Source organism: Miniopterus schreibersii (genome assembly GCF_964146895.1).
Source record: "Miniopterus schreibersii genome assembly, chromosome: 3".
NCBI classification, from domain to species: Eukaryota; Metazoa; Chordata; class Mammalia; order Chiroptera; family Miniopteridae; genus Miniopterus; species Miniopterus schreibersii.
In genome coordinates, this window is record NC_138103.1 from 13,072,720 (window position 1) to 13,100,434 (window position 27,715).

At 50.6% G+C, this 27,715-nt stretch overlaps 1 protein-coding gene across 1 annotated transcript in view; it reads left to right on the plus strand.

Moving 5' to 3' along the window:
- The first annotated feature begins 8,678 nt into the window (after positions 1–8,678).
- SEC14L5 (SEC14 like lipid binding 5) overlaps positions 8,679–27,715 on the plus strand; it is a 47,645-nt gene continuing 28,608 nt past the window's right edge. Inside the window, exons 1-6 of the mRNA XM_081133525.1 lie at positions 8,679–8,939; positions 9,591–9,705; positions 23,014–23,163; positions 23,517–23,648; positions 25,976–26,104; positions 26,755–26,959. Of these exons, the coding sequence (XP_080989651.1) occupies positions 9,643–9,705; positions 23,014–23,163; positions 23,517–23,648; positions 25,976–26,104; positions 26,755–26,959 (679 nt within the window). The 5' untranslated portion in view covers positions 8,679–8,939; positions 9,591–9,642. The remainder of the gene's footprint in view (positions 8,940–9,590; positions 9,706–23,013; positions 23,164–23,516; positions 23,649–25,975; positions 26,105–26,754; positions 26,960–27,715) is intronic.

Below are 27,715 nucleotides of genomic sequence, written 5' to 3' on the forward strand. Positions count from 1 at the left end.
CCCACATCTCTGGACACCTCATTTCAAGCCTCACCCTGGGCCTCTCAGACCACTCTGGGAGGGCCTCCCAGCAAGAGGTCACGCTGTCAGGGCAGAGAGTGGATGGAGCTGGGTGGGGCCAGACTGGCTCTGCCAGGCCTGGGATCCCCGCAGGACAGGCTGCCCAACCCAACTCCAAAACTCCCATCCTCCCCTCAACACCTAAGCCTACTTCCTCCCCGAGCCTATTTCCTCCCACCCCGCCTGCCTCACAGGGCCCTGCCAGGATTCAAGTCTGCCAGACCGGTAGGGCTGCATTTCTGGGAAGAGTGTCCTGGATGCGACAGCCCCTGGGGATGGCCCAGGTCAGGAGGTTAGGATCCCATTCCTTTGTGAGGTCGGGGGGCCTGAGTGATGGACAGACCAGGTCACAAGGGGCAAAACACAAAATCAAATCAGGTTTTAACTTTAAGCCAGCCTGGGTTTGAATCCTGGCTCTGCCATGCATCCAACTCTATGAGCTTAGGCAGGTGGCTTACCCTCTCTAAAACTCAGTTTCTCCTTCTGTAACATGAAGAGCCGAGGAGCGTAGATGTCAGGCCCCAGCTCCTCTGTTTCCCAGCTGTGTCACCCTGGGGAAACATCTCCATCTCTCTGAACCTCGGTTTCTCCATCTGCAAAATGGGGACACTGGTACCTGCTCCATAGGGTCTTGAAAGAACTCAGTGAAGTCAGACACGCAATAATGACTTCAACCACTTTTGTTGAACATTTACTATGTGCCAGGCCCTGTGCTAAGTGCTTGTCTTGGGGGTTGGTACTGTTTCCCAGCTGTATTGAGGTCTGAAGGACATACAACAACGTGCCCTTAATTAAAGTGTAACATCTGGTAAGTTTTCACGTAGCACCCAACAGTGAAACTATCACCACAGTGGAGATGAAGAACTGGCCCTCTTCCTCTCCCCATTTTTCAGACATGGAAAGAAACCAAAGCTCCAAGACATTACATGCCTGCTCAAGGTGGTCAGGAGAAAACTCTGGATTTAAACCCTACAGTCTGAGCCAGCCCTTGTCCCTGCCGTCACCGCCATTCAGCAGGGTGCTTAGCACAGAGAGTAAATGAAGGAACAAGAGGGTCAGTGTACAGTGGTGGTTGCAGGGAAGGTCCCCAGAGGAGAACCAACCAAGGGTTAGTAGCTCCTGAGTCAACACCCTGGCAGAAGAGAAAGGGTTCGTTCATTCATTCATTAAATATTTATTGAGCACCTGCTATGTGACAAGTCAAGCTCAATAGACACAGGTTCCTGTCCCCGGAGAGTGTGCTGCAGAGGACCAGGACTGGTGTAAGGGTGGGGGGATAGTATTAGTTTGAGGTCACCTGCGGATAGAAGATGGCACCTGTCCTGTGTCCCCAAGGACAGGGCATACCAGGCAGACAAAGTCATGGAGCAGGGTCCCAGGGACGCTGTGGGGAAAACCTCAGGTCACAGGCTGAGGGTGGTCAGAGCTCTGGCGAGGAAGGAGGGACCCTCGTCCTCCTCCCTCCTGCACATCGCTGACATTTCCACGGGAGTCGGGGGGGGCTCTCCGCCTCTTGTCCTCACAGTGCCTCCCACACATGTACTTACCCGTTTATGAAGCACCTACTGTATGCCTAGCCCTGGGGATACAGCAGCTAAGAAGATACAGCCCATATACTCCCAGTCTGGGAAGGGAGAGGGAGAAAAATGCAAGCAGACAACCACATTTTTAAGAAATGAAATAACCTAAGTGTCCATCAATGGGGGAGTGGCTGATACATGATGAAACCGCCACAGTCTGGAGGGTAGACAGGGGTCAGGAATGTGATGGGCGTACAGGCCTCACAAGGAAGGACGCCTGGGTATAGCAAGGGAAAAAGGAAGCGGGCCACCACTGGGTTTTGTATTTTTGCCATTGGTGATTTAAAATAGAGCTGCCCCCACATCTCAGTGACTTTGCCCTCCTGCTGCCAGCCTCGGGCTGGGTCTGCCTGGGCCCTCTGTCCACTCTATCTGCTGAGGTCAAACATTCCTGCCCAGAACCCGGGTAGCCAACCCCCATGGGCTGACTTCCCAGGCCACTCTCTGGTCACAGGCTCAGGTTTAATCCCTCTCTGGGGCCCATGCCTTCACAACTGATGAGTCAACACAAGCCAGTTCTCAATACACACCCCCTCTTCCTGGTCTGGGGTCCCTCCTCCACTCCTGCCCAGCCCAGTCTATCCTGTTCCCCAGAAAGCACCCAACTCTACTGGTCTGGGCGACTCCTATCCAGTGGAACTTCCTGCAGTGATGGAAATAATCCACATATATCTGGGAGGCATTAGCTATATACAGCTATTGAGCACTTGAAATGTGGCTAGTGCAACTGAATTTTTAATTTTACTGTTTATATTATATTTGCTATTATTTATATAAATATATGATATGTTCATATTCATTTAATTAATTTAAACAACCACATGTGGCTGGTTGCTATGGCACTGGGAGGATCCAGAGAGTGAGCCTGGGTCCAGGCATGAAGAAATGGACATCCTGGGACCCTGGCCTCAGCCCCAGGTAGAGTCAGCTTAGGGGGCTGGTTGGACAGCTGGGGCGTCAGGGACTGACTGGGGGAAGGGGGTCCCTTGGGGTCTGCTCTATTGATGGGGCTGAGCTTAGCTTTGGGTGCCTGTGGCCACCCCTCCACCTGCCTAGCCCTTGGTCTGACCCCAGCTTGATGGGCAGTGTCATGATCTGAGCTGACCTCTTCCTGTTAGAGTGCCCAGCTCCAGCACTATGTCTAACCCCCTTCATTCTCTCCCTCTCCTTCTGGTGGGTCCCATCTCTGTTCCCCACTCCAAGCAGCTTCCAGAGAACCTGACCTAGGATGGGGGGGTTGGTGTCACATCTAATCTGCTAAAAGGCAACGGCGACACATCCCCTTCCAACCAGGGAGACTCAGGGTCTACAGCTGCCCTGGCCCAGTCCCCCAGTGAGCTTGGGTACGAAGACTTTGCTTTTGAAATAACCCCAGGACACAGGATCAGGGCATGAAGAAGAGCTTGTGGGGTGGGGTGGGGGGTGTGAGGGGGGTGGGGGGTAGGAAGCTAATCAACTCAGGGTGCAGTGGCAGCTGGGCCCCGCAGCGGGTTGATGGTGGCCTCCAAAAGATAAATGCAAGTCCTAACGCCCTGCAACCTGGGAATGTGACCATATTTGGGAAAAAGGCCTCTGCAGATGTAATTAAGTTGAGGATCTCAAGATGAGAAAATCCTGGATTTAGGGTGGGCCCTGCATCCAATGGCAGGTGTCCTTATAAGAGAAAGGGCAGAGGGAGATTTGAGACACAGAGACACTTGGGGCAGAGGGTAAGGCCGGGCGACCCCTGCCTGAAGCAGAGGTTGGAGGGATGCAAACTGAGGATGGAGGAAGAGGCCGCTGCCAGGGAACGACTGCAGCGCCCGTGGTCATGCTGAACCCTGGATTGTACCTGTAAACGAGTGGGCTGCCTGGTGTAAGATTTACGTTTCAATAAAGCAGAGCTATCACTTTCCTGCACTGCACCATCTCCAATGCCAGCCCCTGGACAAAGTCCCGCGGGACACGGTCCCTCCCTCCAAGCTGGCACTACTTACCCTCCCCTCTTTTAAAAACGTTTCCAATTTGAATTTTTTTATTGATTGGTTTTTGAGAAAGAGAGAGGGGGAAAGAGAGAGGCTGAGACAGAGAAACATCAACTTGTTCCCTTATTTATACATCATGGGGTGATTCTTGTATGTGCCCTGACCGGGGGTTGGATCTGCAACCTTGGCTCATCGGATGACGCCCTAACCACCTGAGCTACCCGGCCAGGGCTGATTTTTTAAAATATTATTGTGGTAAGACATACAACGTAAACCTTACCACTTTAAGTGCACAGTTTAGTGGCGTTTAGCACTTCACATAGTTGTGAAACCATCACCATCAGCCACCTCCACAACTCTCTTATCTTGCAAAACTGAAACTCTGTGTCCATTAAATATTAACTCCCCCTTTCCCCTTTCTTCCTGCTCCTGGCAACCACCATTCTACTTTCTGTCTCTATGAATTTGACAACTCCAGGAACCTCATATAAACGAAACCATACAATAATTGCCCTTTTGTGTTTGGCTTCTTTCACTTAGCATAATGCCCTCAAGGCTCATCTGTGTTGTAGCATCTGTCAGAATTTCCTTCCTTTTTAAGGCTGAATAATTTCCACGTTACCCTCATTTTAGAGGAGGAGACATTGCGGCCACATACACTGCAGAGACCCTGGAAGGTGGCAGGGTCAGAACGCACACCCAGGCCAGCCTGACTCCAGCACCCCCCACTCACCACCCTGCAACGCAGCCCCTTCCCAAGCACCACAGGACTCCCCTGGGCCACCCTACCCTTGTTCCTGCCCCCTTCCTTCCTCATGGGGAGCACCTAGGGCCTAGAGGGCCTTTTATTCACCTTTGGACCCTGATGACACAAGCGGCTCCAGGTGGAGTCCAGAGCAGTGAAGCAGCATTTGTGGAAGTGACTGGGCTTGGAGGTGGGTTGGGGGTCAAAATGGGTGGGGCCTGGCTGTGCAGCACCCTGGGTCAGGCTCCCCCAGGCCCTGTCTCTTGCTCAGTCAAAGCCACCTAATGACCAGGACCTCTGCATTGAGTTATCTGGGCTACGGCCTGCACAGCTGTACACAGCTGCCCTGCCAATGACCCTTAAGATCCTCCAGGTTCCCAAATCCAAGAGGCCCCTGAGCTGCACTCTGAGAAGGGGAAGAAGGAATGTAGGGGCAGCCACGGGACAAATGAGATTGGTGCAGGAAGCAGACTGGGGGTTCCCGGGGGCTGGGGGAGGGAGGAAGGAATGACTGCTTGATGGAACCCAGTTTTCTTCTGGGGCCATGAAAGTGTTCTGGAAGTAGATAGTGGTGCTGGTTGCACAGCCTTGTAAATGTATTAAAAGCCACTTAATTGTGGCTTTTAACGCAAAAATGGTTAAATGGTAACTTTTATGTTATGTGTATTTTACCACAATTAAAAAAAAGCGCGCAACTCTCTTCAGCTTCGGCACTATCCCAGGGCCCTTATGTATTCTAGTGGCCCAGATCTAGGACCACTTGTGCCCCACAAGGGTCTGGACTCTGGACCCTCTCACTCCATTCCCCACACCCCCCTTCATCTGCCTACTCTTGGTGTCACAGTGAGCTACACAACCGAGAACATTTCCCTGCAGGACACCTTCCAGGGACTTCTATGTTAGGATTGGGCCCAGTGTTTATTCAAATAAATGCATCACTGCCCTGGCCAGTGGCTCAGTTGGTTGGGCATCATCACGTACACCAAAAGGTTGTGGGTTCGATTCCCAGTCAGGGCACATACCTAGGTTGCAGGTTTGATCCTTGGTTGGGGTGCGTATGGGAGGCAACCGACAGGTGTTTCTCTCTCTTATCAATGTTCTCTCTCTCTCTCTCTCTCCCTCCCTCCCTCCTTCTAAGGATGTCCTCAGGATTGAAAAATAAAAAAATAAAAGTAATAGATTTAACGGTATATAAAAATGCATCCCAATTGGTTGACTTTTCTGCAGCAGTGGCCTATCAACAGGGGAGGTATTCAAAGACATAGGGTGGTTCCTGGACTCTTCAAAACACACCTCACCAAAAGGCAGCCTTGGCTAGGTCATTCCCAGAGGGCAAGTAGGAAGCAGCAAGTAGGAAGAAGCTGGAGGTCCTGCCTCTGGGACTGACTTCATGCCATCCTCTGGCACCTCTGCAGTCAAGGCCAGGATGCCTGGCTATCTTTTCAGCCCAGGCTGGGAAGTCACATCTTCTGTACTTCAGCTCCAGCCCTCAGGGAAGAAGGCTTTGGAGAACCAGAGTCCTCGGTTTGAGTTCTTTACTAGCTGTTTGACCTTCAGCACATTACTCAACCTCTCTGTACCTTCATTTTCTTGTCTTTAAAATGAAGATTAAAGTAGTTGTGACCTGAAAAAGTTTACAAAAAAATTTAGGTGATAGTCATATAACATAAAATTAAACATTTTGATGTGTACAGTTTGGTGACGTTTAGTGCAGTCACAGTGCTGTGCAAACAGCACCTCTGTGAAGTTCCAAAACATTTTCAATGTGTGAATGTAAAGCCTTAGAATAATGCCTGGTACAGCAAGTGCCAATGAGTGCTCAATAAATGGCAGAAATGATTAGCAGAGCAATGGTCAGAACATGTAACAAGTGGCAGGTGGTGGGATTAAGTTGCTTCTCTTGGGCTGCAGGAGGGGGAGTCGGTTCTCACTCTCCTCTAGGCCCCATTTTCCACGTTGAGCTCTCTGTACCCACCCACTGTCGAACCCCTTCTCCCACCCAGGGTCTTGCCTTCACTGTTTGGGTGGCAGGCGCTGATGGAGCCAGGAAACCTGGAGCCTCTACCACAGTCTCAGGGCCTCTCCTTTGCTCTTTTTGGCCCACTCCCTGCATCTCCCACATCCGCTGCTGCTCCCCCAAGCTGTCACCTTCTGTGGTAAGGGAGACACGTGTGGGTCGGGGCGGCTGGGAAAATTCAGCCTGGGCGGAAGAGAATGCATGGGAGTGGAAGGCACGCTCATGAGCAGACCGCCCTCACTCAAGAGAGCACCAGCTCCTTCCCCAGGGCAGGCATTTACTCCGAACATCCTGGGATCTCCCGCATCCAGCAGATCCCCGGGAACCTGCAGATTAACATGCACCCTGCTGAAGGGGGTCTTAGGAGCTGCAAAGTTTGGGACAAACTACGGTCGCATCATCTTTCTAGATGTAAACATCCCGTTCTGTGGTTACTTTGTGCCAATTTAAAGCCTTTCGGGCTGTAACAATAGCTAAGAGTTAATCTCACTATGCACATGCACTGACACCCAGGCAAAGCGTGCCGAGTTTCCTTGATGAGCCCAGGGTACAGCAAAACCTCCCTGGACCCATCTCCCTCAATTCCCCAGCACGCGGAGCCGCCGGAGCCATGGACTGTCCTTTGCTGCCACCTTGTGGCAGGCATGGGAACTTTGCGCTCCATTTCCTTCCTTGATAACCCTCGTCAAGAAAACACTGAATATCTACTGTGTGCCAGGCCCCCCGTAAGATCCCGCGGACCTAAGCCAGACAGAGAAAGACAAGTACCAGATAATTTCACTTATGTGTGGAATCTAAAGAACAAATTAAATGAACAAACAAAACAGAAACAAACTCATAAAGAGAACAAACTGAAGGTTGCCAGGTGGGAGAGGGGTTCCCGGGGCTGGGTGAAAACGGTGAAAGGATTAAGAAGTACAAATTAGTAGTCACGGGGACACAAAGTACAGCATAGGGAATATAGTGAATAATATTGTAATAACTATGTATGGTGCCAGGTGGGTACTAGAATTATCAGGGGAATCAATTAGTAAATTATATAATTGTCTAACCACTATGCTGTACACCTGAAACTAATACAAAATAATATTGAATGTCAACTGTAATCATAATAATAATAATAAAGTTTCTACGGACCTCGGGGGCAGATAACAAGACAGACATGGTGGCCGATTTTGCGAAGCTCACAGCTTCCCAGAAGGGACGGTCAGTAACCCACAAATAAATAAAATTGAGTAAATAAGATGATTACAGAGTATGATACAAGGTAGGAGGAAAACAGGGGCTGGGTATCACAGGCTGAAAAGATACGTTTGATAAACCGAGTGTCTGCCTCCCTGCACACCCCCTCCCTGCCCAGGACTGTGGGCCATGCAAGGGCATGTGCATCTGTCTGACTCCCCCTTGTGAATGGGTGAAGTCACCCAGGGCTGGCACATAGTAGGTGCTCAGTAAATGTCTAATGAATACACGATGACAAGCCTGTCCAGAGCCAGCTTCTTGGCTCCTCCAGGCCAAACAGGTGAGAGAAAAGAGGGGCGTATGGAAGAGAGGCTGGGTCCCCAGGGGCCCTGGAATGGCTGTAAGGGTTTGGGTGAAGATGTTGGACAACTGTCACCCTTCCACGGAGGCCCCAGTCAGGCCTGTTTTAAATTGTGCCCTCACTCCGCTGGCTTCTCGAAGCCCTTCCTTGCTTATTTTTTTCTCTTTGGCACTTTTTCACCGTATCACATGCTATATATTTGCCTTATTTGTTTAATGTCTGTCTCCCGAAATGTAAACTCCACAAGGGCAAGGGTTTTTGTCTATATTGTTCACTGATGGCTCTCTAGGGCCTAGAAGTGCCCGACACTTAGTAGGTGCTCTGCGAACGAATGATTCATGGGCAGGACTTGGGGGCACGGCCTTGAAGGCTCTGGGGCGAGGCCAGTACGAGGGGCGGGGCTCAGAGCCCCGGGGGCAGGTCGATGGAGTTCCAGAGGAGGCCAAGTGTGCATGGTGCCGGGGAGGGAAGCCTCGGCGGGTGAGGGTCCGCCTAGGGGCAGAGCTGGACCGGGGCGGGGCCTTGGGGCGGGGTCTTCCTGGGGCTGCGCCGTCCCCGAGGTCGCTTGCTTTAGGGAGGGACCAGTAGGCGGGGGTTGGAGGGCCTTGGCCAATCTGGAGGAAGAGCCGGATTGGGGGCGTGGTCAAGCAAGAAACATAAAACGAAAGGCGAGGCTAAGACGGGGGAGGGGCCAGGCAGCGGCGGGACCAATCAGGGAGCCCGGCGCTTTGGGGCGGGGCGGTGGGCGGAGCCATCCCTGGGTGGGGCCAGTGCGGAGGCGGGGCCGGGCCGGGATCTCTGCTGTCCCGGGTCCTGGAGCGCTCCGGCTCCGCAGGTCTCACCCCCGGACCCGCGGGCGCCTCCCCGGCCGGCCAGGCCCCAGGGTGCGCAGAGCTGGACGCTCCGGGCTCCGCGACTGTGGTCGGGCTTCGCCCCAGGCACTGCGCTCGGGCCGGGCGGCTTCGGGATCCCTGGCGGGCTGAGCTCCGCGCTGCCCCGGGGCTGCGTCCCCGGAGACTCCAGGACAAGGGTAAGCCGGCCCGTGCGTGCATGCGTGTGTGCATGCTCGTGTGTAAGTGTGCATGTGCTCATCCGTGCGTGTGTGTGTACACACATCTGTGTGCACGAGAGGAATTGTGTGTTTGTGTGAAAGTTACGAGCGTGTGCAAAGGTGGTCCCGTGTGGGAGGAGAGTCGTGTGTGTGTGTGTGTGTGTGTGTGTGCGTGTGTGTGTGTGACAGTGCGTGTGAAATTTGGTAAAGACTGTGTGTGTGTCAAGGTATCTTGGAGGAAATGGGAGGGAAGGTACAGTGACTCTTGTGGCGAGCTGTGGGGTGTGTGGGTGTTGAATTGTGGGAGTGTAAGAATTGCGAATGTGTGTGTTTCCATGTGAGTGGCGGTGAGGGGTGCTACTGGGGGCCTCCATGTGAAGCAGTAGGGACCAAGGAAAGTTTGGGGGTACTGATTGCTCTTGGAGGGTGAGTGTGGTCTGGGGCAGTGGGTAATGGACCAGGAAGGTGTTGGGGCCTGGCAAGAGTAACTGGGTCCTTTGCTTTGAGGGCTGGGGAGATTTGTGAGTGGGACCAGAGGGGGTGGCCCTGCCCCTTGCATGGGGGAGCAGTGGGTAGGGTTCTTGCTTCATGTGGAGGGAGCCACTACCTTACCTGTCACCTGTCTCCTAGGCCCCGTGCTCATTCCTACCCGAGTGGCTTCTGTTGGTGCTTCCCCGAGAACATGGTGCAGAAGTACCAGTCTCCTGTCCGCATCTACAAGTACCCATTTGAGCTGGTCATGGCGGTGAGTGACCCCTGATTCTCCGGACCCTCTATGATGGCTGGGGGGGATACAGGAGGTCAGCTATGATGGGAAGGAAAGGGAACCCCTCAGTCTCTGGATCAGAAGGAATTATGGAGCTACTCGGTTAACCTGCTGGGTCCAGCTTCTAACCAGTGACCCCTCAGCCTGGCCATCCTACCTTTCACGATGACTTCTGGAATCCGTGCCCACTGACAAGACATAAGGTCTTCTTTCTTTTCCGTGCCGAAGCTTACATGCTCTCCTGTCTCAGGATCCTCTGACAGAAAACAAGGCCATCAGGGGCTAAGCGGCTGCTGTCATTTTATGTAATGATAACAATAGTAATAATATTACTATTACACTAATGATGATGATGATGGCAGCCCTTCACTGAGGGTGTACAGGAAGTGCAAAGGATATATGTACCGACTTACATTTAATTCCCAATAGCTCTCGTTAGTCTCATTTTACCTCCACTAACCAAGCTTGGACAGGTGACAGGATGGCTCCAAGTTCTGTGGCTAGGGAGAGGTAGAGCTGGGGCTCAGATCTACCCAGGGAGGACTCCAGAGCCATGATTTTAACCACAACATGGCCCAGGGTCCTCCTCCTGTCCGCACACCCTCTGTGTGTGTCCTGCCTGATTTTATTCTATGTGTTTATAGTCACTTAAAGGATTGGAAAACACCCCCCGAGTTTCCATACATATTGTGCTGTTATCTGTAGATGGTTCCAGGTCAGGAAAGAAGCAGGGGGCGTACTGACTAGCTGGGTGACCTTGGGCAAGTTACTTAGCCTCTCTGAGCCTCCACTCCCCATCTCTAAAATGAGAATTACATAGTTTCTAAATCTGGGCATCCTGCTGAGGATGCAGTGAGTCAATATATGTAAAGATTCCCTGCAATGTCTGGCATAGATCAAAAGCTATTATTGTTTTTTGTTAGTGTTATTGCTGTTGTCTGTGGCTGTGTGACTTTTCTTCATTTGTAATGGGGGTGGGACACCAGCAGGTGAGGAAGAGGCCTGGGGATGTGCAGCCAGAAGCCCTGGGTCCCTGTGGCTGCTCCGCGGTGCTCTGGCTGTGTGTCTTCGGGAAGCCATTGAATTTCTCTGGGCCTTGGTTTCTTCCTTTGTGAAATGGGGATGGTTATATGCACCTCATGAGGTTGTCATGAGGGTTAAAGGTGTTTAGTGTGTGTGTGTCCGACCCAGTGCAGGGCCTGGTCCATACTAGCAGACAATAGATGGCAGCTAAATATAAACAATTGCCCTCTAAGTCTCCAGGCAGCTCACATATTCTAAGACCCTAGGACTCATTTGTTCATTCATTCATTTACTCAATAGAAAAGAGACACTGTCCCCACCCTTCTGGGACAATGCAGGGGCCCATGGTTCTCTGCCATAAAGTGGAGACAAATAACAATAGGATGGAAAACTAATAATTTTTTTTTATTGCGTGGACTTAATAAATGTAAATTTAATTTAGCATGTTTAGGATTCTCAAAAATATTTACATGTCTCTAGCACTAAAGACTGTATTAGCAGGACTAGTGTCACCTTTCCTGGACTATGTTAAGCATATTTTGCAGGCTTCGTGGCCCATAAATGAAGGCAGGTCTCAGTTTACTCCCTAGCTGTTAACAGTCTCTAGGTGTCGACGTATAGATGCTTGTACAGTAGGAAACAAAGGTTTTCAGGTATTTGTTATCTATATCTGCTTTAATTTAATTTATGTGTATTTTTAAATACCATGTGGCCTTATCTTCCATACAGTCTTTGTCAGTGGAAGGGCTCCAAACCGCTGTAACATCCCTGACAAAGCCACTTTGCCGACTGTTTACAAAACATCATTGTCCCCAAAATAGCTGCATAACTCAACATAACTTGCTCGCTGTGTGGGCACAGAAGGGGTTTTCTGCACTTAATGTCCGTCTTTGTTTCTCAGCTAAACACTTGCCCTCAGTTTGGGTCAGATGCCAGGGAAGTTTTGGATGAACTCAGCTGTTTCTACCACATCCGAGTGACCACATGAACTAGCCTTTTGGTTTTTCTGTTTAACAAAACTGACTTGAGAATCAAAGCCTCCCTCCCTTCTTCCAAAGGCCCCCAGTGATGACACAAAAGACTAAAATTGGGCTTGTGGAACTGGTTATAAAATAGCACTGAGGTAGCCCTGGCCTGTGTGGCTCAGTTGGTTGGAGTGACCTAGGTTGTGGGTTTGATCCCAGGTCCAGGAAGGCAACCAACCGAACGATGTTTCTCTCTCTGAATCTCTCTCTCTCTCTCTCTCTCTCTCTCCCTTTTTCTAAAATCAATAAATGTGTCTTCGGGAGAGGATTTAAAAAAATAGCACTGAGGCAACCTGCCAAGACCCAGCTTAAATTTTTTAAATTTTAATTTAATTAAATTAATTTTTTGAAGTCTATGAATATATAGTTTACTATTTTATTAAATTTATTGGGGTCACAATGGTTAATACGAACATATAGGTTTCAGGTGTGGGTTTCTGTGTTACAAGATCTGTATATTGCTCTGTGTGCTCACCACCCAAAGTCTTCTCCCGTCACCATATTTAAAAAAAGTAAAAAAATATATTTTTCTCTTTGATTTCAAAAATTTAACTAACTGAACGAACAGGTGTTTCTTTCCTTGGGCCAAATCCCTTGCCATGAATTCTGTTTCTGAGGGGTGGGATTCCAGGGGAATTTTATTTTCTTTTTTCTTGACAGCACTCTGTATTGTTAGGTTCAAAACAATAAGCTTGGATTCTATTGGAAAGCAAAGGAAGGTAATTATGACAACAAAGACAGCTGCCTTATCCAAGGTTGGAGAGGGCCCTTGCTCCCTTTGAATGTGGGTACCAGAAGTGTGGGTCTTTGTGGAGATCCCTGTGTATAGGACACAAAGGCCTTGTCTTGGACTGTGGATTGTGGTCACATAAGTCCTGAAGGCCACTCTGGTCAGCCTGCAGCCTGTCGTGAATGGATTCTGGGTTACCTGGGCTCTCTGCCCAAATGGCTCTCCACCAGCTGGGTCCCTGCTCCAGTTTCTCACCTGGAGAATGGAGATGATAAAGGCCTAGCTCCTCAGAGAGTTGAAGTGACGATTCAGTGAAGAAATGTGGGTGCCCGGACAAGGCCTGGCACATTGTTAACGCTCATGAAATATTATTTATATTTATTATTATTATTATTTGTTTGAATGGCTTTAGTGAGCTATAACTCACATGCCATACCATTCACCTATCTAAAGGGTAAAAGCCCGTGGCTTTTAGTATATTCATGGGGTAGTGCAATCATCACCACTGTCAGTTTTAGAACATTGTCATCACCCCAAAAAGAAACCTGTACTTTTTAGTCACAATCCCCTAAGCTCCCCTATTCTGCCCAGCCCTAGATAACTACAAATCTACCTTCTGTCTCTATAAATTTGCCTATTTTGGACATTTTATATAAATGGAATCATAAAATAGGTGGCCTTTTGTGTCTGGCATGATATTTTCAAGGTTCATCCACATTGTGGCATGATTCAGAACTTGATTCCTTTTTATGGCTGAATAATATTCCATTGTATGGATGGACACATTTGTTCATTCATCAGCTGAGGGACTTTAGATTGTTTCCAGTTTGGGGCTTGCTATGAACATTTATGTTCAAGTTTTTGTGTGGACCGATTTCCTCCAAAGAAATCCCTGGTGTGAATGGTGGTGGCTACTTGGTGGGTTTAGGAAAATTCTATTTTAAATTTTATTTAACAGACACATACACAGTACTTCCTAGGTCCCAGGCACTCTTCTGAGCCCCTTCAAATATTAATTCATGTACTTCTCATAACCACCCTATGAGATCAGTTCGGTGGGTAGTCCCATGCTACAGAGGAAACTGAGGCACAGAAAGGATGAATGAATTACCCAAAGCCACAAAGGGAACACCGGGCAGGTGGGGATTTAACTGCAGGCAGTCAGCTCCAGAATTTATATTCCCATGAGCTCTGCTATTTCTGAGGGGTCTGAAGTTATGGGGGTGCTGTCTGGGCCAAGTAAGTGTCCAAATTTCCCCTTTTATAAGGATATCAGTCATATTGGATTTATAAGGAATGACCTCATTTTATCTTGATTACCTCTGTTAAAGACTCTATTTCCAAGTAAGGTCACATTCTGAGGTTCTTGGGGGACCTCTTTTGTGGGGATACAATTCAGCCCATAACTCTCAGTAAATGGCATCATCGGTAAATGGCAGAGGTTTGAACTTAGGGAATCTGACCCCGGAGCCTGAGCTCACAGCAAGACATTCTGGATTCTGACTTGATGTTCAGTCAACATCTGTGCACCAGCGACCTCTGCGGCTTCAGGAATGACCTGGCCGCCTTCTTCCCTGCCCAGGGGTCCCTGTGGGGCTCCAAACCCCTATGGCTTCAAGTCATCTCAGAGTCCGCAAACCTGAAGATGGAAGGTGGCATGGAGTAGAGTTTCCTAAGCAATAAGCTTTTCATTCGGAGGAAGGGTTATGGGGGTGAGGGCTGTTGTCAGCAATTAAGTGTTAAAATATTTAAAGACCTGGCTTTTTGTATTGATAAGCTGCTTGTAATTTAGCAAATGGGATATTAATAAGGAGCAGCCTCTGAAGGTAAACCCTTGCAGTCCAGGCCAAGGGCAGGCACAGTTGAAACTGTTGTTATGGACGTAGTTTTAATAAAGCAGCAGGGTCCTTATTTAAATGAGTTTAAATTAGTTCCCCAGAGCCTGTCATCTGATCCGTTGCTAACAGATTAAGAGAAGCAATATTTTCCACACTGGTTTGCTTACAGGGCTCTGAGGTGCTCTGATTTGGGCTGGGAGAACAGAGGCGATCCACTGCCCAGAAAGGTGATCTTTTGATATCAGGGGGGCCTGAAATAAACTAGGGTCTCATTTATTAGTTTACATATGCATTAGATCATGTGCATATGCATGAATACATCCCACAAGTACTTACTGAGTTTCCACTGTATGCCAAGCACTGGGCTAGATGCAGGGGCTATGAAAGAGTTGGTTCCTTGTACTTTTTGGAGTGCATCATTATGATGTTAATTTTATGTGGAATTTGCTTGTTTACTTGTTTATATGGGCCTTTTTTATTAAAGTAAGTTTCAGGAAGGTGGGGACCATGTCTGTCTTCTAGTTCTGTCTGGACCTGGTTTTCTTGACATGATCCCTTTTTGCCCACACAGAGCTTGCACTGTGGGTGTGTGTGTGTGTGTGTGTGTGTGAGGGGGGGGGGGGAGAGGCGAGGCAAACGCCAGGAAGGATGATTTGTAAAGGGGAAAGAACAAGCCTCCAGCCGAGGGCCCAAAGGCAGCAGGTAGAGCCTAGCTGAGGGGACGAGGTCCCCGGGGGCAGAACTGGTTTCTCCAAAGAAAAGCACGTGGTGAGCTCAGGCCCCAGTGAGAGTCAGAAAGTGACCGGCGGGGCAATTTATCCTTCCAGGACTTTGGGAGTTTGGAAGGTTTTAAGCAGGGGAGTGACATGATCTGATTTGGGGTTTAGGAGGGTCACCTGGCTGCCAAAAAGTGGTTCCATGGGGGTTTCTATCCCAGAGCCCGGAGAACAGAGGTGATGGGGATCAGGCGCATTCCTGAGACGCTTGGAAACTCCTAAAATAGCGTTGCCCTCCCATCAAGATCCCACACGCCGCTAAATGTGGGGACTCGCAGGGCTGGCCTGGCGGCCACCTCATCCCTCCAGGAACCATCGGGGTACCGGCTGATCTTGGGAGTCCGTGGGCAGGGAGAGTGTTTAGAGGAGGGCTCCCCTCCCCGCTCCCCGGCCCTGGGTGGGAGCCACAGCAGGATTATGTGCAGTTGCTGGGCTGGGCAACAGGCCGCGCTCCCCCGTGCCGGAGAGGCCAGGCATTCTGCCGGCCTGACCTCACGAGGAGACGGTCCCCGCCAGGCAAGGGGGGCGCACAGCAGCAGAAACAAGCAGGCGCTCGGGCCCTAGGCCGCGCTAACTGCCCCCTGCCGCAGCCCTGGGCCTGGGGACCTGTGGAAAACAGGAAAGCTGGTCACCTGCGCCTTGTTCAGGAGGATTCACTGGCTGATAGCTGCAGATGCGCGGCTGTCAGGACCAGAGGGGAGCTACTCGGCTTTTATTTATTCACCTGCGCATGAAGCACCTTCCAGAACTTAGCCCTGCACGGGCGGGCAATAAACAGCGACACACAGGCACAGGTCACCCTCTGGGCTGGGTGCCTGCTGCAGTGCACCGGCGGGGCCGACAGGGGCCCACTCATGCTGGGAGGGGGCCTGTACTGCTCCATCTGCTCTCCTAGGCATATGTGTGAGGGGAGTTCCAGCTTCCCGCTCTCTTCCCCAGTTCCCCAGCACCTGCTCCTTCCTTCCTTCCTTCCTTCCTTCCTTCCTTCCTTCCTTCCTTCCTTCCTTCCTTCCTTCCTTCCTTCCTTCCTTCCTTCCTTCCTTCCCCCTCCCTCCCTCCCTCCCTCCCTCTTTACCTCCCTCCTTACCTCCCTTCTCCCTCCGTCCCTTCCTTCCTCCGTCCCTTCCTTCCTTCCAGGCATCCATCCACAAATATTGGCTGGGTGTCTCGTGTCCCAGGTTGTACAAGGGCCCTGGGAAATACAGTGGTGCAGAAAACAGACATAGAGACAGAGGCGTTGACTATAAACAAATAAACACAGGCATGATATCCTAACCCAAATCATGACCCATGCTTCCGGTAGGGCTATAAACCACCTAGGAGATGGTTTACTCCCTTTAGCAAAAATTGTGGTAATATATACGTAACACAAAATTTCCTACTTTAACCATTTTTAAGTTCAGTGGCATTTAAGTACATTCACAATGCTGTGCAACCATCGCCACTATCCATCTCCACAAAATTTTCATTTCCCAAAATGAAATTCTGCACCCATTAAACACTAACTCCCTGTTCCTCCCTCCCCCCAACCCCAGTAACCACCATTCTACTCTGTCTCTATAAATCTGACTACTCTAGGTACCTCATGTAAGTGGAATCATACAGTATTTGTTCTTTTGCGTTTGGGTTCTTTCACTTAGCATCATGTTTGAGGTTCATCCATGTTGCAGCATGGACCAGAACTTCCTTCCTTTTAACGGCTGCATAATATTCCATTGTAGGGATAGGCTACATTTTGTTTATTCATTCACCCATCAAAGGACATTTGGTTTGTTTTTACTTGTTGGCTATGGTGGAAAATGCTGCTGTGAACACAGGTGCACAAATAGCTATTCCAGTAGCTGTTGATTTATAGCCTTAAAATATCTATTCTGTACTAAGTGCCTTACACCTATTATCTCCCTTCTGTCTTCATAGCAACCCCTGTGAAGTACCTTCCTCCTCATTATCTTTTCTTCTGAGGAAACTGAGTCTCAGAGAGGTTAAGTCAAGGTCACCCAGCTGGCAAGTGGCAGAGGTGGCATCTAAACCCTGTGCTTTGTCTCGGCTGCTCCACCACGCCCCACACTTGCCCCCTCACCAAGTCTGGGTGCCCTGGGTGCCCTTCTGACCCTTTGCCTGTGTCCCTTCTATCTCCTGAGCTGGCTCTGCCTAGAACAGTGGTAGGTTTTTCAGCTACAGGGCCATCTGGGTACAGCTGTTTGTATACACTGCATATGGCAGTGATTTCAGGAGGCTTTCAGAACGATGTCACCGTGGTTCTGCCATGCCCACTTCCCTTCATCGGTTGGGATGACACTGCTGCCATCGGATGTCTGATGGCTCATTCACCAAGCTCTGATTAAGCAACTTGGCCAAGAGTTGGGGGATCCAGACAATGAAATATTACTCAGCCATGAAAAAGAATGAAACACTCTCAAACCTGCTACAACATGGATGGACCTCGAAAACATAATGCTCAGTGAAAGAAGCCAGTGACTAAAGGCCACATGTCATATAATTCCAATTATAGGAAATGTCCAGAGAAAGCAAATCCATAGAGATAGAAAGTAAATTAGTGTTTCCTAGGGCTGGTGTGTGGGGGTTTGGGGAGTGACTGCCAATGGGTATGGAGTTTCTTTTTAGGGTGATCAAATGTTCTGAAATTAGATAGTAGTGATTATTGCATAACTTTGTGAATGTACTAAAACCCACTGTACTGTACACTTGAAAAGGGTGCATTTTCTGTTATGAGAATGACTTCTCAATGAAAAAAGAGGAGTTGGGGGAGCTAGAAGATTGCTACCTGTCTGCCCCGGGGTCTCTTAGGCCTGCAGGGGAGAGCTCGAGGGTGCACAAGGAAGGCCTTTGAGGTGGCACATGGTGGTCAGTGCCCCGAATCCGGCCTGCACGAAGAGGAGAGGTGGCGTTTTGGGCCAGACTATCTTCATGTGGTTTGGGTATTCTGTCCACGTTTTGGTGGAAGGTTCGAGCTTCTGGTTCCAGCTTCCTTTGAATTTGCATGAGGAAAGGCAGGAAGGAAGGAGGGAGGAGGAGGGAGCAGCTGTCAAGTGATTAGCAGAAATAGCTTTCCTGTACTTTATAGAATCTCGCTCTTTTTAAAAATTTAAATTTATTTAACAAATGCTTATGTAGAACCAACCACGCGCCAGACTCTGTTCTCAGCACTTCACCAAAACAGCCTCCTTTCTTTGCCTGGACAACTCAGCAAGGTAGACACGTTTCTCAAGCTCCTTTTAACACATGAACAAATTAAGGCACTGAGAGCTTGATGACTTGACCGTGTGGCCACGGAGCTGCACAAAGGCCGAGCAGAGATTTGAACCCAAGCCCTGGAGCCCATGCCTTAACCACTGTGCTATACTGTCACTCACTCATTTGTCATGGAAATGCCCACTGAGTGTCAACTATGAGCTGGGCGTTTTTCAAAGCACCAGGGATTCAGAGGTGAATAAACCTACTGCTGGGGGTCTGATGACCTCTTACTTCAGCAGCTGTGACCCACAAAGGAAGGAAAGGGTACAGGTGAGGGCTCATTGGGAGGGTCTGTAATTACACCATTTTTCAGATGGGCTCGAAGGGTAGAGAGGCCATGCTGTGCTCCAGGTTACCCAGCTTAGCTAGGAGTCCAGGGCTACCTAACTCCAGTCCCCCATCTCCACATGCTACCTGGATTTTTGCAGGATGGGGGCATATGGGAGACAGTCAATGGAAGTTTCCATCAGCCTCTGCCTGCCCCAGCCGGAGCCCTCAGGGGCGGATTCTGGGCCTTGGACCAGCTTCCTTTCTGAGCCAGCAGGCTTGGGTGTCCCTTCCCAAACGCCTGGCAGAAGGGCTGTAACACAATCCTTCTGCTGCCCTGTGTCCCTTAGGGGGCCAAACCATGTGTTTGTCCATCAAGGAGAAGCTCGAGCCTGATTGTGGGGACAGCAGTCAGCATCTGAGGCTCTTAGGCAGGGACAAAACTAGCTGAGTGAAGTGGTTTGCAACATACGTTGGGTCCTGTGAACTCTTTGATCCTGTGAGACTCTGTGATATACCAAAGGCAAAGACCCCTTGATTTGTGGGTTTAGGCCTGCAGGACTCAGCATCTCCAGACCACCCACACTTGTGATGTAGCCAATGTCCCCCTAGAGGCAGGACAGGGTGGCTCAGAGCTGGGCTCCAATCCTACCACTTCAGTGGCCGTGTAATGTCTTCTCAAGCCTCAACTTGCTCACCTGTAAAATGGGGAGACAAGACCCTGGCCCAGTAGTTGAGTTGGTTAGAGCTTCATCCTGCTACACCAAGGCTGCAGGTTCAATCCCCAGCCAGGGCACATTTAAGAATCAACCAATGGATGCATAAATAAGTGGAATAACAAATTGATGTTTCTCTCTCTCTCTTCCTTCCTCTCTCTCTCTAGAATTATTTTATAAAATAAAATTAAATGAGGCAACACTAGTTCCCATTTCATCAGAGCATCATGAGGATGAAACAATGCAGTTAGCATTTTGTAACTGTCAGTAACAACAGTGTTAGACACTAGACCGCATACACCAGGGAATCTCCAGCGAGAGTCCTCTGACCCTGGAGAACTGGCACTGGGTGGACTCCTTAGTTTGGAGCCCTTGCTTTCCAGATGGAGCCTGATCTCTGGGCCCCCTCCCAACGCCTGGGTGGCTCTGTCGTTGGAGCAGCCACTGTTTACTTGAAAAAGGCAGTGCCTTCCCTTGCACAGGCAGGGTAAGTTGTGTCCAAGCGCCTGTCCGAGGCTGATCAGCCCCCATGCCCCCATACTGTTATCTGGGGGCTCCAGACGGGGCTCTTCTGATGAGAGCTTTGTTATGACAGGAAGTTAGCCAGTGAAGCTTAGTGCCCTAAGTGGGCTGCATGCGCTGAGCCAGTGCCTGTCATTCCCCTCTGACACCTTTTTTGGGGCTGTTTGGGACTTCAGTGAGACGTTTATTTCTTTCTCTGCTTGTTGGCATTTCTTTATGAGTCCCAAGTGTGTGCCAAGAATTGAGATGGATGCAGATGCAAGGTCAGTGCTGCTGAAAAGCAGGCAGCCCAGGCCTTTGGCATGCCACATGCAAGCGAGGAAGTATATATGGTTAAAAGGTGGCATAAGTGCTATCGAGTAAATGATCAGGCTAAAGGACAGAGAACAGGGGAGGAGGCAGCCTTGTAGGGGGAGGTGGGGGAGGATGTTCCGGGAAGAGGGGCCAGCAGAGACAGGCAAGTCCCTAAAAACTGGCATCTCTTTAGCCCCAACCCTGGTCTCCTATGGTCTGGGAGCTCCAGTGACTCTTCTCCCCTCCTTCACTGTCAAGTGAACTGATCAGTGTCCCAAGCAGAGGAAACAACTAGTGCAAAGGCCCTGGGCAGGAACAAGCTTGGTGGGTGGATTTCCTATTTCCTGTGGCTGACATAGCAAAGCACCACAAATTGGGGGCTTAAACAACAGACACTTTTTATCTCACAGTCTGGAGGCTAGAAGTCTGAGATCAAGGTCTCGGCAGAGTTGGTTCTTTCAGAGGGCTGTGCGGGCCAAGCTGTTCCAGGCCTCTCTCCTGGCTTCTGGAGCTGCCGGTAGTCCCTGGTGTTTCTTGGCTTGTAGAGGAATCACCCTGATCAGTGCCTTCATCTTCATATGACGTCCCTGTGTGTGTGTCTGTGTCTAATGTCCCCTTTTATAAGGACATCAGTCATGTTGGGTCAGGGCCCCCCTACTCCAGTATGACCTCATCTTAACCAATTATATCTGCAACCACCCTGTTTCCAAATAAGGTGACATTCAGAGGTCCTGGGGTTTAGGACTTCAACACATGAGTTTTATTGGAGGTGTGCGTGTGTGTGTGGGGGGACACAATTCAACTCCTAACAACGTGTTTTAGAAACAGCGAGGTTGACGTGGCTAGGGCAGAGTGAAGGAGACTGGGGTGGGAGGTGGGCTGGTGGGACATATCTCCCAGGGCCTCCACAGTGGAAGTGCAGAAGCTCAGGGGCAGTGAGGCCACTGCCTGACAAGAGATGAAGGACTGACAGTGGAGAAAGAAATTGTGACCACACAGCCCCACGGGACAGCCTGGCTTTGTTTCCGAGCTGCCTGGGAGAACAAGCCCTGCTGCTGAGCAAGGGGTTCCTGAGGGAGTGAAAGCTGAGCCAGTCTGAGATTCAAATCCAGGTTCACCATTTTCACTGTGTGACCTTGGATAAGTTACTTAGCCCCTCTGGGCCCCAGTTTCCTCATTGTCAAATGAGGGTGCCATGCAGAGGATTAAATGGAAGACCACACACAGCTGGAAGAGCAGTCAAGGCTTTATGAGTGCCAACTACTGTGAGACACAATCTGGTGACGTCCTCACATTACAGATGAGGAAATGGAGTCTCAGAGAGGGCAAGTGACTTGCCCAAGGTCACCCAGTGAGAAAGTAGCAGAGATTCAAACTGAACCTGACCAATTTGGAAACATATACCCCTTTCCCTCCGTATACTCTCAAAACATGTCAGCATCCACCTGCCCATTACAGAGGTGGGCGAGCTGGCTGCTCTGGCTCCCTTCTGCATTTAATGCCAACAGAGTGCTCTGGAAGGGCTGGGAAGATGCTGTGTTCCATTCTTGCAAACCTTTACTGTGCCACCATTTGAGTCCTGTCGTCTGGAGATGGAAACTGCTGGGTGCTTGTGATGTGCCAGGCTCTTCATGAGATATTCAGTCTGGCTTTGTCTTCTGGGAGACAAGCTTGGTATACACCCATTTTCCAGAAGATAAAACAGACTTAGAGAAAGCAAGGGACTTGCCTCTCTGGAGGAGTAGAACTCCACCCAACTCTCATCCACTTTACTGAGGCTCAGTCCTCAGTGGGGAAATGCCTTCCTTTGAAAGAGGGTTTGGAGACCTTCCTTGCCAGCCCGCAGAGCCCAGACTCCTGGGAGCCCCATGGTGCACTTTTCCCTGGGGACCAGTGTTCCCTATTCTAACCCTGGTGTGTTTGTACAAAGCAACCAGCTTTGACAGATGGCAGGAGGCAGCCCTATCCTTCTGACCCTGGCGGAGGACGCAGGACACGCTGGGCTGGCCTTGTGGGACTGGGATAACACCAAGGGCACCAGGCACGGTTTCATTTCTTCCTTCCCCCTCCCCCGCCTCTGCCAGTCTGAGCTGGGTGGGTGCCCCTTTCTACTGGGAGGGATGGGGGTGGAAGTGCCTGTCCTCAGATGCCGGCGCTATATTTGGAGCTGCTTTGATTCTGATTTCAGGGCATGTGGGCTGTGACAGGCCCCAGGAGCGCCCGCTTGAGTGCCGCGCGCCCCCCAGTGGCTCTGACTCCGGTGCTCCCTGACCTGGCACACTCTCGCCTGCCCATCCAGATGCCTTTTCTTTCTGTTAGTTGCCCACCTGCTCTGGCCAGAGCTTCCAGGGTGTAGAACAGCATCGGCCACAGCAGACAGCCTTGCCTTGTTCCTGCTCTGCTGCCGGGAGAAGTGTTCAGTCTGTCACCCTTGAGCCTCAGGTTCGCTGTGGTTTTCGGTAGATGCCCTTTATCAGGCTGAGGAAGTTCCCTTCTCTCCCGGCTTGTTTTTACCATGAAGACGTGTTGGATTTTGTTCTTTTCCCCCTGAAAGATGCTTTCTTTTAACATGTCCCAGGCGAGTCCACTCTTTCTTCTGAGGGCAGAAGCTCAAATGTAAAGCCAAAAAGTGACCTGCCAGCCAAGTCCCAGCGCCGGCAAGTGATGGTCTTGCTGGTAAAACAGCAGCGGCCCCTGCGCTCCCCAGGGGCCAGGAATGTTCTCGCTCTCCACCCCCCGCTGTTAAATGAGACGTGAGAGGACAGTCCGGCCAGGGCAGGGGCCGGGCTGTGCGGGGACCTCGCCGGCCGGCCCCTCGCACTCGCGCCCCTCTACCCCCAGGCCTACGAGAAGCGCTTCCCCACCTGCCCGCAGATCCCCGTCTTCCTGGGCAGCGAGGTCCTGGGCGAGTCCCGCAGCGCCGACGGCGCGGTGCACGTGGTGGAGCGGAGCTGCCGGCTGCGCGTGGAGGCCCCGCGGCTGCTGCGGAAGGTGGGAGGCCAGGCCCCGGGAGCAGGGCAGGAGACCCCACGGGGTGGCGGGGGGCAGCAGGGAGGGGTACTGGGGCGCCAGGGGCGGCGGCCAGGGTGTGTACGTTGCTACCCAAAGGGGAGTTAAGCGGTGGGGTCTGGGTCCCCAGGGACAAGGGCTGGCCTGGGCTGGGCTGGGGTGCGGGGGGGCTATGACTGAACAGGGGGTTCGGGGAGATGGAGTTGGAGATCCCGGGCCAGGCGGTGGGCAGGCGTGGGGCGGGGGTCCCGGGGTCTCAGGGTGACGGGACCAGCCCTCGGGGTTCGTGCCCCTCACCCCTCACCCCTGCACCCCCGCGGCCCCTTCCCTTGCAGATCGCCGGTGTGGAGCACGTGGTCTTCGTGCAGAGGAACGTCCTGAACTGGAGGGAGAGGACCCTCCGCATAGAAGCCCGCAACGAGACCTTCGCCAGCCGCGTGGTGGTCCACGAGAGCTGCAGCTACACGGTGCGCGGGGGGGGGGGGGGGGCACCGCGCCCGGGCCCTGAGCTCCTGCGAGGCCACCTCCCTCCCTCCCTGCCTCCCTCCCAGGGCCTCTCGGATAACACGCAGGCTGCGCCTCGCATCTGCACTTCAGACACACAGTTGATACTTTTAAGTTTAAGAAGTCTCCACTATTGCTTGAGACACGCTAAAATATTATTCGTTGTTGATCTTCAATTCAAATGCCGCTGGGCCTCCCACATTTTATTGGCTAAACCTGGCGACTTGCCTCCCTCCTCCAGTCTTCTCTTTCCTTTCCTGCCCTCATGAAACTGGGCCTCATTTCTCCACCTGTAAAACGGGGTTAAGGATGGTCCTGCCGCATAGCTGGTGTCAGGGTTGGAGGAAATAAAATACCCAAGCCCCTTAAACCAGTGCCTGGCATATACTAAGCCCTGTATGTGTGTTACCTTTTAATGTAATTGAGGGTAATTATTATTACTCTCCAGTACATACTGATTGAGCACCTACTATGTGTCAGGCACCCTGACAAGTGCTGGGCATCCGGGGGTGGGACAGTTGGCCTGACCATTGCCCTCATGGAGCTTCCATTCCAGTGGGAGACATAGGCCAGGGGGAAAAAATCAATATAGACTTAAAATTTTGTCACACATGCGAAGAAGGGCTCGAGCAGATAGAATTAAGGAAATTAAGAGGAGGGCACTGTCTTTGTAACAGTGTCCCTGGGGCTTCCCTGAGGTGGTGCCATTAAAGCTGGGAGCTGAAGGGTGCGAGGGCTGGGAAATGCATTCTGGGGGAGGGAACAGCAGGGGTGAAGACCCTTTGGTGGGTGAGGGAGGTCAGAATGAGGGCTGCAGGGGTCCTGCTAGCCTCGGGGCTGGAATGAGGCCTCTGGGGGCATTTGGAACCCAGCTCTGCCACTTTCTTGCTGAGTGGCCTTGGGCAAGTTGCTTCCCCTTTCCTGGGCCACCCTTCCATGTCGTGACAAGGGACCTCAGCAGAACCTGTCTCATCAGGTGCTAGGGGAGCAAATGAGATAATGTAGCTGTGCTAGATCCCAAATGTACTTGTGTGGCAAGTGTGGCACATTATAGGCATTTCTGATGTGTCCTCGCCCAGCTTCCCCCACCCCAGGGACACCTGGCTTCATTCATCTGTCCCATGAAGCCTCATATACAGCAGGGGTCCAGTAAGTGCAGATTGCTTTTTCTTTGCACACCTCCAGCTTTTTGGGGGGTGTCCTGAAAACTAGGCCTAGGATGTTCAGATGTTTATATCTGGGAAGGTGTGGGTGGGAGTTTTTATAAATCCCATTTAGTATAGCAGTTCTCAGAGCAAGTTCTGCCACCAGCTGAATCAGCATTCACCGAGGCTGCATGTGAAATGCAGACTCCTGGGCCCTGCCATGGACCTATTCCACCCAGGCACCTGCGTATTTAACAGACTCCTTGGTAATGCTTCTGCCCATGGAAGTTTGAGAGGCACTAAGCCTGGCTCTGCATGGTAGCTCTGTCCATGAAGTTTGTCTTTGCTTACATATATAAATATTTATTTATTATATATAAATGCATAACACATTTAAATATATATCTAAAATGTACATTTGTGTATAATTCACCTATATATAATGATGTATTATAATAAATACGTTACATATATATCATTCCATAAATATAATTTTTAAGGAACAGGAATGTGGATATCAGATCCACTTTCTTCTGGCCCCTTCTGAGAAGGTTCTTTGTTCTCTAATACTTGATTTATTTACTTATTTATTTTTATTGTTTTAGAGAGAGAGAAAGGGAGAGGGGGAGAGAGGGAGAGAAATATCCATGTGAGAGAAACATTGATCATTTGACTCCCACACCCCAACTAGGGAGCGAACCTGCAGCCTGGGCATGTGCCCTGACTGGAAACCGAACTAGAGACCCTTTGGTGCACGGAACATCACCGCAACCAACTGAGCCACACTGGCCAGAGCTTTATTGATTTTGTTTTTTGAGAGAGGAAGGGGGATGGAGGGAGGGAGCGAGAGAGGGCGGTTAAAGAGAGAAACATCGATTTGTTGTTCCACTTATTTATACATTTGTTGGTTGATTTTTGTATGTGCCCCAATGGGGATCGAACCCTCAACCTTGGTGTATCAGGATGACACCTAACCAACTGAGCTTCCTGGCCAGGGCCTGTTCTCTAACACTTCAGACTTTGTGTTGCGCTCTGGGTGGGGCCCTTGTTACTGCTGACCCCCTACGGTGTTGCCAGTTGTGACAGTGCTGTCCACAGTGCTGACACACCCTGAGACTGTGTCATTGCCCCTGCCTTGCTTTCAGGTCCACCCGGAGAATGAAGAATGGACTTGCTTTGAGCAATCTGCCTCGCTCGACATCCGGTCCTTCTTTGGCTTTGAAAGTGCCTTGGAGAAGATTGCCATGAAGCAGTACACAGCCAACGTCAACAGGGTAAGAGCGGGGCTCCATGGGTCACAGGGAGGAAAATGCACAGACCTCGGGGGCTTCCAGTCCTGGTTCAAACCCCACTCTGTCACCTGGCAACTCATGTGACATCAGGCAAGATCCTCAACCTTCCTCATCGGTAAAATGGGTATTCTAACAATGGCCATATTACAGAAGATGATGGATGGACAGGCCCATAATGGGGGCATCATAATCACTGTCCCGATTGCTCCCAGGCTTGTGTGTGAACTCTGCGGACAAGGAAGGGACATTATGCGGTGCTTTTTCCTGGTTAAAATGATCCCTGCTTAGGTTAAAGATCTCAGACCCATCACAGAGTAGAGGCCTTTCAGTGTAATGAAACAGATGAAATCACTTAAATAATATATTTTGTCCAATTGTGTTATCAATATAAAACTTACTTGGGAGCTATTTTACATTCTTCGTTTGGTACCCAAGTCTTGCAAATCCGGTTGATATTTAATATTCACAGAACATTTCCATTTGGCCCGGCCACATTGCAACTGCTCAATAGCCATGTGCCAGGGCTGGAGTCAGGGCCAAGTGGAGGTGACTCCCAGGCTGGCGCCGTTGCCCCCTGTCCTGCCCCCCTGTGGGCCCTCTGCTGATGCGTCTTGGTTCTCTCTGGCTTCCAGGGGAAGGAGGTTATCGAGCATTACCTGACCGAGCTCATCTCTCAGGGCATCTCTCACATTCCCCGGTGGACGCCCGCCCCAGTCCCAGTCCCAGTCCCAGAGGAGGGCGCTGGCTCCCAGGCTGGGCCGGGAGATCCCGGCTTGCTGGAGGCCCTTGGGCCCAGGAGCACCCAGGGCCCCGCTCCGGAGGTGGTTGGTACCGACGGTAGGTGACTGTGGCTGAGGCCTGAAGTCTTGGGAAGTCTGCATGGGGTTTGCTCACTCTGTGGGGGGAGAAATGCCGTGGATCCCCTCGGGGACAGGTCTATTTTACATCCAGGTCTGGGGCCTGGAATGACTCGGCCTCCTCCCTCTCACGGCTACTCTGCGCTCTCTCTTTTCCAGACCAAGAGCCAAACTGGTTTATTTCTAGATCTGAATTGTCCTGACCTGGTGCCTCAGGGTTCCCCTTTTCTCTGGTTTAATCACTGTTTTAGGTTATATGGGTAATGCGTGATCATGGTGGGGAAAAAATTCAAATTGCTCAGGTGTCAAGTAAGTAGTAAGACCCCTTTGCTCTCCTTGGAGGCAATAATAGTTTTGTGTTTGTGAAGCTATCTAGGCATCTATATGTACATGATATGTACATACATACATACATACATACATACATGTATAACCTATGTTGAACAAAAGAGAGCATATTATACAAAATAATTGATACTTTGGTTTTTTTTTTCACTTACTACTGTTTTTTGAACAGCTTTCTGCATCAGTGCATATGTCTTAGCACTTTGCAGTATTTCATGGTGTGGTTATACCAGGACTTATTTATTAATGAACATTTATTGATTATTAATTTATTTAAATCTTCACCCGAGGATACTTTTTCCATTGATTTTTAGAGAGAGTGGAAGGGAAGGAGGAGGGGAAGAGAGAGAAACATCGACGTGAGAGAGACACATCCATTGGTTGCCTCCTG